This window comes from Liolophura sinensis, chromosome 1 (assembly GCF_032854445.1).
Source record: "Liolophura sinensis isolate JHLJ2023 chromosome 1, CUHK_Ljap_v2, whole genome shotgun sequence".
In the NCBI taxonomy this organism is placed as follows: domain Eukaryota; kingdom Metazoa; phylum Mollusca; class Polyplacophora; order Chitonida; family Chitonidae; genus Liolophura; species Liolophura sinensis.
Genome location: NC_088295.1, coordinates 44,688,940 through 44,709,587, shown reverse-complemented (window position 1 = coordinate 44,709,587; position 20,648 = coordinate 44,688,940). Strand labels below are relative to the sequence as shown.

Below are 20,648 nucleotides of genomic sequence, written 5' to 3'. Positions count from 1 at the left end.
ATCCTGCACCTTCCGTAGACCACCCCCAGAAAGTCTGCTTTGATTAACAAGATACCTGGAAGGGCCCTGATTGGCACACCCCAGTCTCTGGTTGATTTGTGGCAAATCTCTCTCTCTTCCCTCTCTCGCTCTGTTTTTCTTTGGTAGCTGATTTCCTTGACAGGATGCTAAGTCTCTCCAATATTTAACTGAAGAGATAGATGAGATTGTCATCTTTGTTTTGGTTGGGGCTCTAGACCTTACGCTGTGATGTAAACCTTGTTTGCTAGTCTCTTACGCTGCGGCGGCAAGACTGACACCAGTATTTGTTTTTCATTGAGGTGAACCAACTTCTTCAGTAAAGCCCTCACACGTTGCTTCGGTATTATTACCTAATAGAGTTAACAGTATTGAATAGGTAGATAGTACCAGCATACTAATAATTTTGAGTGTTACATCAATGTGTCCTGCCTTGATTTTGGAAAAGTAAGTGGAGAAAGAGAAGAATCTTTGAACCTTTTTTTTTTCGTTTTTCTTTTTTTTTTTTAAGTTAGGATGTTGATAGTGCCGTATAAAAATAGAGTTCAAGGTTACATAAACTGTTTTTTAAAGTATGGCTTTATATCTGCAGTAAAGCCGTACTTGTGGATTAGTAAGGTGTAAGTGCATGTACATGGGTCAGTAACTGAGGTTCTCCCTTTTCTGTCTTTTTCAGCTTTGATGACAGCAGCTCTATTAGCAGTGGAGAGATCAGTGACACCATTGCTGAAATCAGCACAGACGAGAATTTGACGGGTTCTTCACAGAGTGCTTGCTCCGACCACACCAATCCCTTCAGCAGCTTAAAACGGGTGCCCAAAGACATTCTCCGAGTCACGCCCAATGGGAGCGTTCCAATCAATGGGAAACGCAACCTTCTGATTGCTAGCAATGGCAGGGAGTACTACGCCCCGGAATACAACGGCGCTCCCAGCTGGCGAAAGTTTTCCATGCCATCAACTGGGAAATACTTCAGTGACCAGGAAGATTATGGTAACCCGTATAATGGCTACGATCAGTGGCACAGAAGTGACCCTAATGGGATTATCCCCCCTGGCAGAAAGCTCTCCATCACCAGCCAGCCAGAGCTAGGCAGTGCCTATTATAGGCCAGATAGCGGCAGTTACAGCGAGAGCGATCGCAGTTCTTATATGTCTACTTGCTCAAACAAGCGGGAATGTGAAACAAACACAGACCAGTCATTCTTACAGGATAACATGAGAAAAATGCAGGCACGTAGTTCAAATTCTCTGGGTACTGCCTATGGCTATAGAAGGCCCCTGAGCAATACTAGTACCTGTTCAGTAGGGAGTAATAAGAGTACAGGCTCTAAGGGGTCAGTGAGTGGCCGTCTGGTCAAGAACGGAACCCCCACAGACCGCTTCTCCGATACTGCCTCTGTGAAGTCTAATCCAGAGCGACTGAGCAGTTACGATAATGTGCCCACGTGCATCCCGAGACCTGCGAGTGCAACGCCACGAACAATGACAGAGAGTGGCAGTAATGGCTTCCACAGGGACCCCAGAACTGACATGGGGCCTGAAGCCTACAATAGCAGTACTCTCGAGCGGCGCAAGCGTGGGAACTTTGCATCATCACGATCTCTGTCGTCTGGCTCGGCTCAGACCGACACTGAACTGTACAAATCCAACACCCTGGGTCGCCGCCGATTGTTTGGGAGTAAGAACAGCCTGAGCAAGGGAACCTCTGCAGGTGAGCATATGTGTGCTAGTACTATAATCTCTAACCCACATGCTACTTATAGTAAAGAGGGAGGTAATCGACAAAATGGGAATAGTTTCCTGTCGCCCGATTACTCTAGTCCTCGGAATTCTGCCATGACAAACGGTGCCAACGGCAACTCCTGGCTCAAATCCAGCTCTGGGAATCTCAGCAGCTCCACGCCCATGTCAGAGACAGAAAGCATGGAGTCCCTGTCGTCTGCCGCCTCCAGTATACAAGCGCAAATCCAGCAGGCGCGGGCGCTTAGCGGGGCGAGCGCTCGTATTCTGGCTCACCAAAGAGCAGAGCTCATGGGTCAAGGAGACTTGCAGCGGTCCAACAGTATTCGGTCTACTCAGTCAGAGCGGATCTACTCTAGCCACCATGGTGCCTTACCTGAGGACTTGCCACCCACCACCGCCTACGCTCAAGTGGAGGACAGTCCACCCAACCAGCCATCGTCTCCCACCCCCAGCAACAGCTCCCAGTCCTCATCCCGTTTCACCTACCCTATGACGGCCTATGCTGGAATGCTCAGCAGTGGTGGAGGTCTCACGCAGAGTATGGTGCGCTCCAACACACAGTCTAGTCTTCCCTACAGCAGCCTGGCGCTGTCCAAAATGAACAGCAAAGATGAAGAAGGCAGTCGTAAGTGTTTCAAAAAAGCGTTCTATAACTTTGACAAAGCCAGAAATTTGGCTGCGTCCCAATTCTCATCACTGATCAGGCAGGACCAATCATAACACTGAATCCAAACTGCTTTCATCACCATGGACACCAGTTACTTAACAGAGTTATGTCCCCTGATAATCTCATCTTCCTTGACCTGCCTTGTACTTCAGGCAGACCTGTTGTCATTATCTCCCTCTGGTTTGTGTGTGTGTGTGTGTGTGTGTGTGTGTGTGTGTGTACAATTGCTTCTATGCTTGCAGTGGATTATTATGGCATGATGTCTATTTTTGAAGTGTCTATGTACAGCTTTAGACAAAGAAAGCGAAATGAATATACAAGGACTAAAGGGTTAGCCACTTTCCTGTCCATCCATCTAAATGCACAGGTGAAATATTAGTGCCTTTTGGATTCCCTGTTTTCAGGAGTTTCAGCATGGGAGAAAATTGAAATCTGGACACCCAATCTGAGACAAATTGGCCTCAAATAGACCTGTTTGGATACCCTCTTCCACATTTCTGGCTTTAACCCTCTACAGGGAAACATAATTACTAATGGGACAAAATACATTGGTACCCAATAGAAGTTTAAGATTTCATTTATGCGTGATAGAATGTTTGGTTTCTTCTGAGAACATTAGAAACATTATTATGAAGATGGACTAAATTTAGACATGGGTGTGATTTTGTGTGTGGCATGTGACATGATGTGATGGAGATGTTGTACATGTAAGTGTTGGTATGTTAGAGCAACAACATATGTTTGCATGATCACATGTAATAAGAGAGCTTGTACTTTATCATTTTCACATTGTCTTGCTGCTAGAGTTGTTCCCCTTGTAACATACACTTGATGTATTACTGTTTGTTACTGTCTTATAACATACCCTGTCTTGTACCAATACTAGTGTTCTGCACACAGTATTCTGCACTGTGAATGTTACATGTACCTAATATGCTAACAGCTCTCCTATGTTAAACTTAGTTGATTGTTAACCTGCATGGATTATATTAAGTTACTCCTGCCATTTTTCATTTCATGTGATATTAAGCAGTTGCAATATAAATTCCCAAAAAGTTCATTTGTAACATTGTTGTTGTTGTTATATTGTTGTATCTTTTTATGTATATTTACAGGGGTTTGTAAAAGTAACTATATATCCATGGTCTAAAGAAAGCAGTTGACATGCTATTACGAATTTAGAAGAGCTTTGGTTCATATTTATGACTACATTTAACATTTTCATTTTTACTTTTTTTTTTTTGTCTTGAGTTGTCATACAAGAAACTTCAAACAAAGGGTCAGCTTATAATTTATGGTTAATTGTATGGAATTAAATATATGCCAGACTGATAAAAATCCAGGTTCTTTATGGCAGCAATGTTAAGGGTCTAGCCTCAAGTGAGTCACCTGTCTAACTTAGGATTAACCTCCATTCTTTGTTCTGAACAAACTACAAAAATAGTCTGCTGATACAACTTAATGCCTTGGCCCAGTCAGTCTTTTAAGAAAAGTCACATCCGCTCTAGAGATTATCACTGGCATTAATGTCATTGTAATTCGAGGAAATTACCTGTGGCGTCTTACTTTAAGTTCCCTTGTGCCAAAACCCTGGTACACCATAAGGTCTAGCAGTGGGAGGGCACAGATCTGACATACCTTGCCTTAAGATCTTGGCTTATATTTCAGCGCTCACTTCAGGCACCCACATTTTGTGTATCTTGTCATGTGATAATCAGCACCTTCCGGTCTTCGACTATTTTTACATTTTATGACGAGGCTGATTAATCTACCCATATACTTTTGTCAAGTTCAGATTTACTTGGCCTCATCTAGTATTCTGCTCAGCTTTGAACTCAGTACATATGTGCACCATGGTGTCTCAGTACATGTACATTTGATTATTTGCAACCTGTTTACAGCACACTGTACATCAGATTTATGGGACTTCCTTTGCAGATTTTCATTATATATCTTATCCCAGCCTGCCAGCTCATATATACTGATTAGGACCAAATGGTGGTACTAGTAATTTTTTCACTCAAGTCTCATCTCTGGCAGGAGCAACGACCTTGTGCCAAAATTAGACCACTGAAAATTGTCTGTCCTGTAACTGTTATTATTTTAAAATCTTTTGATAAGGAACAAAAAAAAAATCAAATGAAAGTGTAAAGAATTCAAACATTATATCATGCATACTCAAATTATTATTGATATAGTATTGTTTACAGTAAAAAGAAATTAAGGAGTTTATGTTATTAATGTAGAATTCACATCTTGTTTCATTATTTTATTCCAGTTCATGGATCAAACTTGTCTCTTGTCTCAAACTCCTCGTCAGTGTATTCTTCGGTAAGTTTATTCTTCACTATCAAGCTCAAGTTTCAGACCCTTATGTCCAATTTGAACAAAACAGTTTTCCCAGTTTCACAGTATTGGATTGAAACTTAACAAGTTACAATGCTAGTTTCGGCCGACCACTATGTCTAATGTGGAAAAAATTATGGCTGTTTTATACTTTGACAGTTGTCTGCACTATTTTCTTTTGTTTCAAACAGTTCATTGTATTAAATTTTGTCCAAATTTGAACTTCAACAGAGTTTTCTTTAAAATTGTTGACTTCAACAGTGTTTTCTTTAAAATGGTTGACTTCAACAGAGTTGTTTCATGGTATAACAAGATCACTAAGATTACAGATGACAATTGAATTTCGGACTCCCACAGCCAATTTGGACAAACCTGTGGTGTGACAATTTTGGACTTTGACAAAACTATTGTTGGATGGGTCTGAGAGATATTTCTTTATAATGCATTATATAAACAAGGAGAGGTTGGAGGAGAAACTAGTTTTGATTTTTGTTTACCAGGTAGCTAGATTTTGTGTTGTACTCCCAGGAGATCTACAAGCATGACGGTCAGCATAAGAGCGATACATTTGTTGAACATGACACTAATTTGACAATGATTGTAAGACCACCATAGTTTTCTGGCCCAACATAAAATGCTACTGATGGACAGGGCCAAGAACACTTTAGCACATTGTCCTTTATGCTACAAATTGCTGTCTTACAAGGGGAGTTTATGGCCTGTCTCCGTCTTGCACAGCTCCCTTTGAACATCACTTGGGGTGGAGACGGAAAGTGAGAAGAGTTCCATTTAAGGGGTGTAACCCCAGGTGTTCATAACATTAAACAGAAAACGGCCTGGTGGGCAGTAATGAGTGCTAAGTTCTGTTTCTTCTTAACTCTGATAAAGTACAGATACTCTTGTAAGACTAATTTTTTCCTGTCATGTGTATATTTTAGTTGCTTATTGCACAGTTACCATAGTAACGTATATGTATGTTTGCAGTTTGGACTTATTTGAGTATTCACACTTTTTGTTTGACATTTCAGGCAGAAGAGAAGCAAGCCCATGAGGTAAGACAAGATACACATTTTGTCTTCTCTTTTTTCCCTCTTTTTGGCTCAGAATGTCTATGGTGTTCATGAGCAAAATGTGAAACCTTAAAGATTTTGTTTGAAAGTTGTTTGCAGCATTCTGAGAATGTAAGTTGTGTTTTATTTGATCTTTCTTTTGAAAAAAGGAAATTAACTGGATAATTCTTAATTAATTTAATGAAATTGTCTTCATCTTATATCTTCTACTTAAGTAAAATTTTGATACGTGAAGAATTTTAAAATGTTTAGAAAGTTTATACACATTCTTTACTGTGATTTCAAATGCCTCATTTACAGATACGTAAGCTACGAAGAGAACTGGAGCATGCACAGGAGAAGGTGATCACCTTGACAACGCAGCTAAGTGCAAATGTAAGCATTGTTAAAGGGTCTTCAAGTATTACACCGCATCAGGTGTTTGCTGAATTTCCACTTATCTTCTCTGCACATTTCAACCTTAATATGAGTAAGAGACATGATATCTGTTCAGTGAATGTAATTCTCGCATATCAGATCAGTAGACTGTGTAATGCTAGAAAACTAATCATCCATAGACATTAATCAAGATTAGCAGTATAGCTGATCATGATATGCTGACCTGATACGGTTGGCTTCTGATTTGTTTGACGAAACCTCTAAATGTGAAAGGTGTCACTGTACCGTAGAATTGGGATTTAATTCATTTGCTCAGTTGGCAGAGATTAAACAAGGGCAAACAACTGCTGGCAAATGTCCAGGATTAGCTGGTTATTAAATGTTGAGGTCAGTGATACAGAGGTCCGTGTTAAAGGAACTGCCCTGTATATAAAAATTACCCAGACAAACTATTAATTCTCTGGTCACTTATTAACATTATGTACATACCCATTTCTGGAATGGTCATTTATAAGGATTTCATGCAGTGACGCTTCCATCGCCAAGTACTTATTCATCTGTAAAACCTTTAATTGATAGTTTGGCCGCCATTCAAGTTTCAGTGCAGTCTTGACTTCACTGATTCAATGTCACCATTTTGATATGTGTGTCTATGGACTGACTACTAACTTACTTGGGGACTTTATTGACCTAGTGAATATCATATACTTTTCACTTCCTTTTCACTGCAATTTAAAATTGTTCAAAGTGTTAAAAAAAAACAAAGACACATACTTCAACAAACCTTATCATATTGAACCTGTACATCATATTTGTTTCTTCCTGTTCATCCACAGAGGATTGGCGGGTATGGCAATAACCCCCAGTTTCTAGCAGCGTCATCCCAACAGGTAAGATTGTTTATAGATATCACCACCTTTGCTTGCCAGAAGCATGTTGTACTATATACATGTATTAATGCTGTATTAAGTGACGACTTACAATTTATTAGGGAACCAGCATTTCTCCAACATTCTGTCAAATACTTTCAAAAAGTTTGCGTGTTTTATTTGGAATTTTTTAAAATTCAAATGCAATTCTGTATTACTACATGTGCAACAGGCATTCCCTGAGTCTTTATTTCTTTGTGTTCTCTTATTCCTTTAACATGCTGAATCTTCCTTCATCATTTCCTCTCTGATTTACATCATATTCTGTAGGCCCTTTATTGATTCTCTCTATTTCTGCTGATTTCTGTTGCGTCTTTTTTAAATGGTGCCATGTATGATGCTCACCCTACAATCACATCGTAAGCCTGTTTGTGCGTGTGAGAATCCATATTGTTTCTTTGAGGGATTTTGAGTTTTTGGTTTGTTTTTTTTTTCTTGGAAATCAAAAATGCATCCCAATGGGGTTGGGGGCAAGAGCAGTACTGGAAACTCTACAAATGCACTTCAGAGACCTCGCATGCCTCTGTTGTTTGTATGTCGCCAAGTGCTGTTTCACTTGTTTCTGCACCTCTGTAATGTAGTTGGAGACAACCCCCTGCAGTGATCTACCCTTAGTCGGGATGTCTATCCCAGGGGGAACCACAATAGCTGTACAAACATGCAGTGATGGTGGGGGCAGGTGTGCCAGTTTTGTGTGGTCCTGTTGCTGAACACATGGCTGTTGCCATTTCTCCATCAAAACTTGCTTTTGTAAATCTCTTCATCAGTGGCTTCACATGCAGGATACATTACACTTTGGCATCCGCCATGATTAACAACATATAGGTATTTTGTTCGGATGTGACCAGAATGAATGCAAATGTTAAAATTTTTAGAAATAATTTGTCTGTTTTGTTCAGATATTAATACAGAGCATTGAAAGTATTATATCATAATGACATTACTGAGATTCTTAGTGAAATATCCACCAGATGTATTTCTGTAAGAACAATGACCTACATGCTTTCATATCTCACAGGTGTCACTTTTTCTGGGATTTCCTTTGAGAAGGGTTAACAATCTCCAAAATCCTGCCTACCATCAAGGGAGAAAAATTAATCTATACATCAACATTTGTCACCACACAAATAAATGTCAAAAACTGTGCTCATGCTGATGATGTCTCTGTGGTAGCTCCAGTATGCATGTCTGTGTATACTTTAACAAGAATCTGACCACCATAGATAATATGCATTATTCTTGAGATTGACATTGAACATCAATCAATAAATCACTCAATCTAGAAACGTCAAAAAAAGTACATGCATATTTATAGCAACCTGTTTGTCGTCTCAAGGTTGAATTGAGTATGTCTCTCTGTAGGCACATGCTAGTGCAATACCATGGAGTAGAGGTTGATCCTGTGGGGGGGAGAACTAACTATAGGCTATTTGTTCAGTAACTGAGATATGCAGGAACAGTATCCTTGTTGTAACCCTCTTAAGGATTTGTTCAGCTCAGGCATGTAACTAATTACTTTAAGTGTAGGGTGAAGTGTTTTGATACCTGACTCCCCAAACTGACCAGGGCTGCAGGCTGTAGGGATAGCCCAGTGGTCAATTGTTGTTTTGACCTTGCCTTTAGGTTTGGTATGGAATTTCTGTCAGTGGCTCCATCCTGCTTAAGCATGTGTACAAAGCTGTCTGAAAGGCAGGAAAATGGCAGTCAGCTAAACTAATAACAGTGCATTGTACATGTAAATCTGATCCAGCCTCTGTACTCACGTTTTGTATGTTTTTGGCCATTGAACAAATTAGACTTTGAATTAAGAGCTGATTTAGAACTATGAGTTTTATGAGTCTTTCAAATTCAACAAAATTTCAGTTTCAATGAGAAAAATTTATTACCTGAAATGGTGTACTAGTATATGTAGCCTGAGGAATTGTCCGCGTAATTTAAGAGTGATAAATATTTACACTTTTTAAGATGTAAATACCAAAAAAATTAAAAAATTAGTTAAAATTTTAAGTTACCATAAGGACATTACCAGAGTACACATTAACAAATTTGTACACTTACTGTCTGAAAATAATATACTATTTCTAGCAGTGTGTGCATCACCAAAGATTCTTGCCTCAACTTTTCAACTTTGTACATTTTTCATTATAACTTGTTTACTGGTACAGCGTTTGGGCCAGTTTAGGTGTTGAAAGTCTTTTACAGAGTAGACCATTTGTTCTCCAGCCATCAATGCCTAGGGTAATCAGTCACAGGCTAGACTCAGAAGACCCTGAAGATCAGGAATTTACAAACCCTTGTTTCCCATTACTGGGGTCTGCTGCCAATGACTACTGAGGGCTGACAGAAACCAGACCAATCCATGGTCAAAATCCCAGTGTCCATGGAGTGACCAGAGCTGCTTCTTAGCTGGTGGTCAGCTCAGCTGTTTGTTCTTACTGGACAGGCTCAATTTCATGGCAGTTCACACCTCTATCCAGAGCTGGAAATTTTATAGCCAGTCCCTCACTGGGGCACAGAGGCCCCAACCTGGCAGCATATCAATTCTGAAATCACTGATAAGAAGGTTGAGTGCTGGGGATAGCCTGGATCTCTCAGACTTTTTCACCCTTCAGTTGTACATCACCAAGGGCTGACCAGTTCTGGTCTACATCAAACTGACCATTATTCAGATCCGGAAATGTTAAAGTGGTCCAGAGTAAGACTACACTGAGTTATTTAGGACACTTGGACTAACTATGGATACCTCACCATACTACTATAAGAAGGTATGCTAAATAATTTACTTACAGTAGTTCAACAAAACTTTTGAAGGAGTTCATACTCGTTTGCTTTTTCTTTTTTTTTCCTTATTTATGCGATTGACTTGTTCATTCGAAGTTTCAGAGATTTGCTTGTTTCATACTATACAACTAAATGCAAAAAGTCAGTAAATCCTACTGACTTGCTTGAGAGATATATGTGTATATCTGACTCTAGGGCTACAGATCTATAGATTTGCACTAAGTACAGAGATATTTACAGACCTCATAATCAGCGAACTAGATGCTCCCATGTCTTTATGCCGTTGCCCTTTAGGTTGAAGATTCAGAGGTGTGATTAAGAAGGCTCTAGTGGGAAAATACCTCAGGGCTATCAGTGACCATCTCCAGCCAAGCCGCTATTGTGAGAATTCCATCTCCCTGTAGCTGCCCAACAGTTATGAATAATATGAGTGACCTTACGGTTTGCTCAGATACCCCCATTTGTTTTATGGCAGCTGGCGTTAGTCGGTACCTGGTCAGAAATTCCAAGTCGGAATCCTTGAGCAATCCGATCCCAGGAATTGAGTAGAAAAATCTTTGCATTAACAGTCTGTCTTTGTCGTAGTAAGCTGATTCACCGAACAGATAGAAAAGGATGGCCTCCTGTGGATGGAGATCTCAGTTCTGCCAGCAAATTCTTTTTCAGAGGAAACTTTTTTTCTTTTGGAAGGAGGCATAGAATTGGCAGGATCTCTTGGAAATCCGTCCTGTGGCCAACTTATTGAGATTTGTAGAGGGGCAGGGCGAGGGGAGGGGGCCTACATGCCAGAAAGTCATCATGATTATAGTCGCTGATAGTTCCAGACACCTGCCATTAAGAATTCACTCGGACATTCCTTTGCCAGTTTTGATGCAGTTCAGAACTGTTAACATGGCCAGATGCATTTCAAGGAACTTCCAGAGGGGCTACTCAGTGGAGTCTATTTTTAAGAAATCGTGAGCTCATCAAAAGCCTCTCTTCGGTTTGTAACAGAATTGCTTGACCAGTTCCAAATTGACTTTAGATACATGGAGTCATTCTGTTCTATATTTGAAAAAGTTGATCTCCATCATCTCTGGAGATAGGATCTTGAAGATTTAGGATGTATTAGCTGGCCGCACATAAAGTATTGTCTATCCCCCACTGATGCTCAACAGCTGTAGCCACTCTTATCTCTGCAGTCTGCTGGTGTTTTGGCAACACAGAACTCAACCTCAACCTAACTGTATTGACTTTCCAGTGTTTTTGTTAAAAGAACAGCTGGAGAAGGGATTATCTTGTCATAGAGTCTGTCATAAATTACACTTCAGCCTCTGTCTCCTTCTAGCTTAGGGTTGTGCCCATTGATGAAATGTGTAAGTGGATGAAGGGGGAAATCAAAAATATTGAAAACCTTGGATTGCTTCAGCTTTTCTCTAACTGTAATGAAAGTTAACAGGCTTGGTTGAAACGTGTTCCCTTCGGTGCCATTTCTGGAATTCAAGAAGTCTGCCTGAGCTGCCATTCCTTGATTTTTTAGGGGATGCCGGAAGATTTAATATCTATTAGATAGGGTGGGTGGAAAGGAAAACTTGTTGGCGTGGAGATAAAAAAGTTGGGTCAGTCAAGATGCTATAATTGCTGCAGCAGATTCTCCTCAGAGGGTGTACTCTACTTCCATGTGGTAAAAAAAAAAACACAAAAAATGGCAAAATGCTCAGGAAGAGTTTTGCACTGGACTAAGTTGGGATTTATTTCTTTGTAACCCAAGGAATCAGTGGAATTGTTATCCAAGTAGCTCAGATTGATGACCAGATTTCAAGATTGTGAGCCCGGGTCACCCTATGGTTTGGGAAGTTGCCATGAGTGCGTGTTGTTGTAACCTGACAGGGATTGCTGTAAAAGTTGGATGTACTTACCTTATAGCCTCTAACCCTGCAGCTTACCTGACCGGATAGACACCACTGAAGTTAGTCGCTCTCAATTAAACCCTGTTAACAAGATTGTCCCAAGGTGCTAGGTGTAAAATGGCAGGCAGCCCACGGAGAGGATGTAGATACTGTACCAGGAGCTACCCATCTGTGGCCACCATACCGGAAACCAGCCCAGAACATGTATGTCGTATGTGATTGTCTGTTCTGTGTATATGTTTTAGTTTTCAACTGTGAATTACTATGTGACCCAAAGTTTCTAAGCAAAGTGTATGGTAATGTTTCAGCATTGGAGGGCAGTTGAAGAAGTGTAAACAGTGAATTGTTTTGGTGGAATCAGATTTTAAACTTATGTAGAATTTCCTTTTTTTATTTTTTTATTTTTTTTTTTTTTGGCTGTATGTTAAGTACATGTCTTACAATTAATATGACAATGGTATTCCTTTTTCAATAGGTTTTTTGTATTTCATCAGAAAGATAGGCCTTGCTTGTGAACTATGTCAAAAACTGAAAGAAGGTGTGAATGCAGTGTATATGGTATATTTTTTGTAGTATTTTTCATGTGACACTTTTTTGCTTTATTCTGATTGATCTTTCAACCTTATAGGGCCACTTAAAACCTTCTTTTATGAGGTTTGATTAATTTCTTAGCAGAAAAATATATCGTTTTGACATCAAAACAACACCTTTATGTAACTCGGAAAGTGCATTTTTACATACCTAACTTAAGGTGAAATACAGTATATGAGGTTAGCACAGAAAATAATGCTCAATATTGTGGATTTGTGCTTCCATGTTGAGTTGATATCCTAAGAGTTCCAGTTTCTCATTATAAGTTTGGTAAGTTCAATAATTTGATCTCAAGATAACTTCAAACCAGACATCAATTTTGTGAGCACATCTTCCCCTGTTATATTGAACCACTACTTGATCATACGCAATACTTCTGTCTTGAAAAGCTTGAAGCTTTTGTCATCCCTAGAATGAATCTGCCCAGACATACCATATGGCCCAGCTTCCCCTCTCATCTAGCCTTAATACAGAGCAAACACATTGGATTCTCAGCTGCTGCAGTTTGTCTTATTACCACACTGTGTTTAATGAAAGACCACAAAGTCTGTCTGGCTGTCCAAGGCTGTGATCTCTCAGGATGCATGTAACCAAGACATGGGGGTCTTTATAATACAAACCGCGGGGGCACAACCTGACTGGTTTCAAATCTACAAGGCTAAGGAAGCTAATATTGTTTAACCTGACAGAAAGCCGGCACCTTTGTAGTGCCTCATCTTCTCAGAGCTTTGGGTGTTTCTGACTGAGGTTTCCTTGTGTAATAATACTGATCACTATTCCATTTCACACGCGTGTGGAGATTGTGTTTGGATAGCCCCCTCTCAAAGTTCTCTCAGCTTTCTAGTTTCATATATTATCGTACCACATGGTCCTACTCTTGCTTGAACCTCTATGCAATGATTTGGATGTGGGGGCTTTTGAAACTTTATCATAAAGGCAGAAGACAGGAGGGGGAGGAAGAATATCCAGCCTCAGTCCTGCACAGGGGTGGGGGCAATATGTTTTTATAGCCCTCTCCTGGGACTTTGATCAGTTTCGAGCAGGGGGGCCCTTAGCATCTGGAAGATTATGCCATAAAATGGTTCATTGGAATTATGGTGATTGCGCTGTGCTTTTCACAGTATGCTTTTAGTCAGGGGTCAGTATTTGATGAGGGGATGTGTTGGATAAGGTTAAGGGTAATCTTTATAGATATTCCACCGCTCTAACACCCCTTGGCCCCTAGGGAATACCTTTCAAATGTAATTATGATGGATGCCTGCCTGCTGGGGTGTGTTTATGTTAAACTCACTTTGATATAGACAAACCAAGCTGCAAATTCCCTACCAGAGCTTGAGTTCCATTTCCATTATAAGAGGGGCAATTAGAGATGAAAATACTTTCATGCTGAAAAGGGCATTAAGACCTGGATATGATGACTAAGATTTTAAAAAAAAGTCTATGAAGGTTTAAGATTTAATGTCCTGAATCAATGTGAAAGTTACTGAAGTCTAGTAATTTTCACTGAAGTGGTTATCTGTACATAAATTAGTTTGGATTTCTGCTAGATCTGTATTGACTTTTCCTCTCTATTACGTGTATGGTTCTCATTCGTCTGGAATCAGGCAGAAGTAAATGTTAAATTACATTGACAAAGACAGCATGTTATGATTCCTGAACCTTTTCGGATATTAAAGAGCAACTTTCAGTGCAATTTATGTACATTTTTAATTTGATTTTGGGAGACATAACTTCATCAGTTGGATTGGCCAATCTCAGAGCTTCACAAAAGTATAAGTTTATCATTCTACATGGACCTATGCTTTCAGAATATAGTGTATGCTTGAATGAACATGTTGTAAACATTTGAAATGGTTGAAGAATTACAGTAATAATAATACTTTATTTAAGACAAACGGGTTCCATAATAGCAGAAAAAAAGAGTAGATAAATATGTATAAAAGTACTGCATCAGCAGTACAGTAAATAGACGGGGAACCTGTAATAAAGACTACCTTTCTTAGAGTTGTATTAGATATATATGTATTTGATAATTCTCAACACACCAAACCTGATTAAAGAGGTATACCATCTAGGCTCAAGTACTCAGACAAGTTTTCCAGATGTCTGATGAATTGTAAGTGGCAGAGGAAGCTGTTAGACCAGTCCAAGGATCATCTCTGGAATGTTCTGAGCCATAGGGGGTTAAAGGTCTCTGGTCAAAAGTTGTCAGATCTGAGACATGTCATATTTAATGGTAGCAAATTCCCTAGCCTTGTGCTAAAGGCCAGCCGAGACATAGCAGACAAAGTGTACAAGTGTCCGGTAAGGGATTATTTGGCTGGCCAGGTTAAACTAGATCCCAGATGGTGCAGATCAAGACTACCTAGATGCTGGTTGTTTAGATGGTCTACAATAGGCTTTTGTGGTCATCTTTAAAACAAAAATGCCAGGGCATGGTATATATGTATAGGATAACATCTGGCAAAGCTGCCTGCTTGTCAGGAAAGGAAATAAATATCTTGAATATCTTTGAAATGTTGTGGACTTCCTGGCTGAATTTGTTCCCTGTTGTACGGTCACAAGTATTGTCTGTCATGTCAAGAAAGTAAACTTTAAGAACTTCGCTTCATTAGTGTCAATGTCAGCATCATGGAAATGTTTATAGCAAAATTCTGAAGAAAGTAAGTTTCATTGAATGTAGCATTCCAGATTCTCTAAAAAAAAATCAGAAAAGACCATATATTCTTGAGAGGTGAACTGAGGTGAACAAAACCATCACTGATATAGCCATTTCTCAAATTGTTTTCTTTGTTAGTTTGTAAACGGAGAATGTTCAGTGTATAGTGTATCATTCTGCAACTGATTCTCATTTGACAAAGTGATTTGTTAATATCTATAGACTTTACTTCCAGTAATGTTTTTCTCTTTCGATAACCCTTGAAGCAACTCTACACTAAGTGTTTTGTCCAGAATCCTTGACATTGTAAATTGGAAGTGACTTTTTTGCCAGAAACAATGTAAGATCTTCATCCTCAGTTTGTATGGCCTGACTTGTCACCGCAGCCAGTCTAAGCTTTGTGGTGTTGTCAGACTTTGACTTGGGAGTTTGTCTGCCTTATATGTTGGGGGAATAAGTGGAATTCATGGCAAGCTAAAGCAGTTTAGTGGTGCTTAACATAGCCACTAAAGACGCCTCTCTACTCACACAAACACATGCCAGTTCGCAGAGAATCCTTGGGCTTAAACCAGAAACGTTAGTCGGCCAAAGTGTGCACTGGATTTTGACAGGTGCCCCAGAAGTATCCTAATTAACAATCTGATACTTTCTCACCAAGGTCTCTACTACTCCTTGTCTTGAGGACGGAGGACAGAAAATGGTAGAAATAAGGATATAAAAGGTCTAACAAGCTTGCCAGAGGCGTGAGTCAACAATGCGGCTAAAGAAGTATTTATGTACATCTTAGATTGATGAAATTGTACAATCACTGGCATGTGTAAGGCGCAGTAATCACATGTTGTAAAACCACTGGAGCAGATCTAATATATCCTGATTCAATTGACATTGTCTTATTAAAGCCACAGCTGTTAGTTTCCTGTAATACTTGTTGGTAACCAGGCTCTTGTAGGCTAAATCTGCACTCTTGATTACTACAGTGGGTTATAGTGGAACCTGTGAATGATATCTGTTGCCATGGCAAGGCTGTCAGCTCTGTTTGGTATTCCTTGTTTTTTTTTTTTTTTGTTGTTAGGACCTGAGCATTCTTCACAAGTATGTGAACATTTTCTCTGAAAACACAGATTGGGTTGAGGATTGCACTAGTGTTTTGTGCAAACGAATTGTGTTGTTTTTGATGTGAGAAGACAGAATATGCCTTAAAACCACCCGCAGTGTTGTTGTTGGGCAACCTCGATCACCTGGTGTCTAAGAACTTAACATTATTTTCCAGACCTCCCTGAAAGACAAGCAAACTGAAGCAATTATTAGTAGAGAAAGTGTTCAACTGTACCTTGCAGGAGTCTGCTAAATTGGAGATATCACTTTGTTGGTGTTGTAAAATATACCACGGCCAAACCCGTAATTACTGCCATCATACCTTGAAAGAACACTGTCCTGTTTTTCTGTCCCCTAGAATTGGGATTGTATATATATGTTTAGACACAACAAGCTTCTTTCTTACATGTAACATAATCTCTGCTCCTACAGCACCAAAGACTGTGCTGAACAGTTTGGATTTTAAGATAGTAAGTCCAGTTCTTTGCTCAATTCCAACTTTAGCAATTAAAATTACTTTGAGTTGGCCAGCTAATTTCACGGAGCTTAAAATAAATGATCTTTTGATCTGTGAAAGAAAACAAATAAATGTTGACAGAAGAGGTGACAAAATATGCAGATTACTTCAAGAATTACAGAGTTTACAAAGTGTGCCTTTTAACTTTAAATTCTTGTTGTTATGAAGAGGTTGGCTTCAGCAGTTACATGTAACTGTTTAGAAAGCCATAAATGTCTGTGTAATTTTAACAAGCCAATTACCCATTCATGGCAGAGAAAATCTGTCACAGATGTTCAGGCTTTTTTTTTTTTTTTTTTTAAGTGAGTGAAATTTAGATTAAGGCCAGAAAGTTGGCGAGTAATGCAGAGCCAGGATGCAGGGTCTGGTCTTTTAGGTGTTCAGTTACAGCTTGCCAGGCCTTCATGTTCACCATGCCAACGTGAGAGACATAAGGGGAAGAAACTCTATACGGCCCATCTGCATCATCTTTGTTTGATTCATGCAGGAATCCACACAGCAGATGGAATAGCGGTCTCCACACACTTGTAGTTTTTATATTTTACCCATTCCACATAGTGCCAAATGTTTTGGATACCTTCATGGTTATTGGAGCATGTACCTGTGAACTCATACTTTTCCGCAACATAAGTGTTATTTTTCTCCATGTACATTAAGAATTAGGAGTAATTTCTTGTGACACATGTATTCATGAGCAGTGGTGTCATCAATACTAGTACTTATTATGTACTGTACATGTAGTGTAACATTGCCCACCTGAATCTCATCTAAGCAATTTTTTCAGGTATATGCAACACACATGTATTCTGTAAGGTCTTAGACGAAATCATTAACTATCATAAGAAATATTTGAGCTTTTTCTCCTTTCAGGCAAAGTGATAACAATTAGTGTCCAAAAACTTGTTAAATATCTGAATAGCTAGCACACCTCTAACTTGTGATGAAGACAAATTATCTCCAAAAAGGGCAATGTGCAGCAGTGTACAGAAACACAACAATCTGCATAAAAATTCTCATAACAAACCAGTTTTGCATGTAATTTCAGCCATAAGTGCACGGGGTCTATCAGTGTATTGGCTTTGTAGATTATAAGGTAATTTATGATGTGTCTGGTTGTGGTTATGCACTTGATGAACTGCTGGTTTATGAGGTAAAAGCTCAGACTTCACACTCCAGTCTCCCGTCCTGGAAAAGGTCCCTGGAACCATATGTTGTAGATATGAGATAAGGGGACCTGGACCTGAAGGTCTCCATAAGATCCCTAACCACCTCTGACATTATAAATAAATATGATACACTGTTTTTGCCTTATGGATTTTTGCCTGTATTGCATTACATCGTTATGATGTACTGATTGTGCAGATGATGCGTTCTACTTTGGGATTTTGTTTCCTAAGGTGTGTTTAAGGTTGTAATTTAGAAGGAAGCTTTCATGCTGGGAGGTCGTGCAATGAAATGTACAGCTGATCAGCAGCCTTCTACCTGGAATCTATCTGTCATTTAGATACTACCACCAACAACACACAGTTATAAGCAGGCTTTGTCCAGGGTGTTTGGTTAACCTTTGCAGATATGCAAGGGCTCATATTTTCAGGAGCGTAGAATCTGTCTGGGTGTTGTTGTTTTTTTTTTGGGGGGGGGGGAGACGCTGAATGTAACATCTGTCCATATTTTGTGTATTTGTAAAAAGTTTATTGGCAGAAGAGAGCGTTTCTGGGCAAGTGTGTTTGGGGGTGTAGGGTGGTGGCCACCTGGACATACTCTAGGCAAACCATAAACTCTGTCATAACCATTTCCAGAGTACCAAGACTGCAAAAGTTACAAAAATAAACATAAAAAACATCCCTCATGGTTTGTTTATAGAGCTGCCCTTTTACAATTTCCTACCCATTGGCTTTAGGTTAAAGCTTTAGACAGATTCAACCTTGGTATCTTTGATTTCACCTTTGACTATTTTTTTATGAGCGAGAGCAGGAATTTTTGCATGAGCAAGTCATTGAAACTTTTGTACATAGTGGAAAATCTTCAAGTTTGTATGGAGGACTTTGATAAACATTTAAAGAACTGAACACCTTTAACAGATTTCAGACTTTTTTTGACTACTGTTTGATGTATTCTTCAAAAACCTCTGCTGTTAACTGGCTTACATTGTACAAAAAAAGTATTTTTGTTTCTTGTCAGCTAGCTTTTCTACCTCCAAGGTCTAGTTGGATTATGGCCAGATGGTTTTCTCTTGTAATGCTTTATAGATAAGTTAGATTCCAGGATGAAGGTATGGAACATTCCTTGAGTACAACAGCTAGGTGAGCCAGAAATAAAGGGTAAATGAGAAGGCAATAAGGGTACATATCCAGACTGAAAGATCCCTGTCGTCACCCAAAGACTTCGTGAAAATTTGAGCCTGTCATTTTGAACATACATTTTGAGAATTCTTCAGAGCAAACCTCCCACCTCATATAAAGAATAGCTGGACCTTTTTTGTTTAATCAGAGAAGGTCTTGCTGTGGCGCTGACAGCAAGCTAACAAACGAAGCATCACTTCAAACACCGGTTGAACTTCTACTGCATTCCAGCTAACTGCAGCAGGTACTTTCAGCCAGCATCCACTCCTCCAAATCCAGCTACGTATTCCTGCGTTTTTCACTGTTATGAGAACTGCTGGAAAAATGGCTTTCTGTTCACCAAAGGAATCTGGATTATTTGCTGCACTTTGTCAGTGAATCCATGCAATGTCAGTAAAAAACGAATCTAATAGGTTAAAGGGCTCAATTGCAAACGAAGGCATTTCTTGAATTATATTCTGGCTACATTGGTACATGTTTTTGGCATATGGACAGCACATTGATGGTTTTTAATACTCAGTAAGTCATTTGGCTAACTGCATGGGACTTTATTGTTTCAACAAAGCAGGAAGGAAAATAGTAATTGGCCAGTGGAAGTTAATAGAAGTGAAATAGAAGTTTTGCTTCTATTTTTGTATGGTAACATAGAATGTTGATGTTCAATGACGCACAGAATGTTTTCTAGGTGGCCCACTTGTGTCTGGTATGGGATTGATGCATACCAAGAGCAAAGGGGAAGGTCTTCTCTATCAGAAGTATATGGATGTAAGGGCATAAAATACTGGTGCAAACCTAAACGATTCTGACTGGGATGACAGAGTTAGGAGCTAACCACTTGGCTAATGGTTTCCCCAGTAGCTAGCACTGGCTTGTTGTAAGTTGTTTGATACACGTGAGCTTTTGTTTCCAGTATCTCATTGAAATCTGTCAGCAGCCTCTTTAATTGGTGCCAACGATAAGAAGTCCTGGAAATGTTCTCAGAAACAGGCATTTTAGTGTAACCTTTGGAAGTAGTTCTCAAGATACATGCTCATGCATATGCAATCTGGTCTCCCACAAACCTGCCTCACTCATCTTTACCACTTTCCAACCACTCTTGATAACACTGGCATCTCTCAATAAATAACCCTCTACCAAATATAGATGACCCCAAAGTATTAAATTGGCTATATCTCAGACTTCAGGTTATATTGCTGATGTTAAATGTGGCCTTTTGGCATAACCCCAATGGTGTTACATGATGAGAACTATTAAACAGGAATCTACTACTGGCATTTAGATCATTCAGGCATCTACAAGCCAAAATTTTACAACGGCTTTCCTGGAAAAGATTCTGCCTGCATTGAGATCATTATCCACATGAAGTAAAAGTCTGTTAGAGCTGTTACAATTTGTATGATTGTCCTAGACATGGAATTCAGAAGAAATTTCAAGGAATTTCAAGAGCTATTCGTTATTTTTGGTCATTTTATTCCACAAGCTCACATGCTGGTGTTTTTTGTGAAATTAACTTCAGTAAAAAAATTTGTTTCTTTTCCATAGTCATTCAGCTCATTTAAATAACCAAAGAAAGATCCTTCCTGGCCAAAAGCGTTCAGTTTGTTTTTGCCATCGTCCCTTT

General features: G+C 39.4%; 1 protein-coding gene across 4 annotated transcripts in view; it reads left to right on the top strand.

Moving 5' to 3' along the window:
* LOC135466787 (neuron navigator 2-like) overlaps positions 1-20,648 on the top strand; it is a 195,840-nt gene that overhangs the window by 138,236 nt on the left and 36,956 nt on the right. For 3 of the 4 annotated variants that reach the window (XM_064744476.1, XM_064744493.1, XM_064744485.1), the window contains exons 8-12: positions 695-2,388; positions 4,709-4,761; positions 5,805-5,828; positions 6,147-6,221; positions 7,061-7,114. In XM_064744476.1, coding sequence (XP_064600546.1) covers positions 695-2,388; positions 4,709-4,761; positions 5,805-5,828; positions 6,147-6,221; positions 7,061-7,114 — 1,900 coding nt within the window. The remainder of the gene's footprint in view (positions 1-694; positions 2,389-4,708; positions 4,762-5,804; positions 5,829-6,146; positions 6,222-7,060; positions 7,115-20,648) is intronic. The other variant, XM_064744503.1, reaches the window with a different exon arrangement.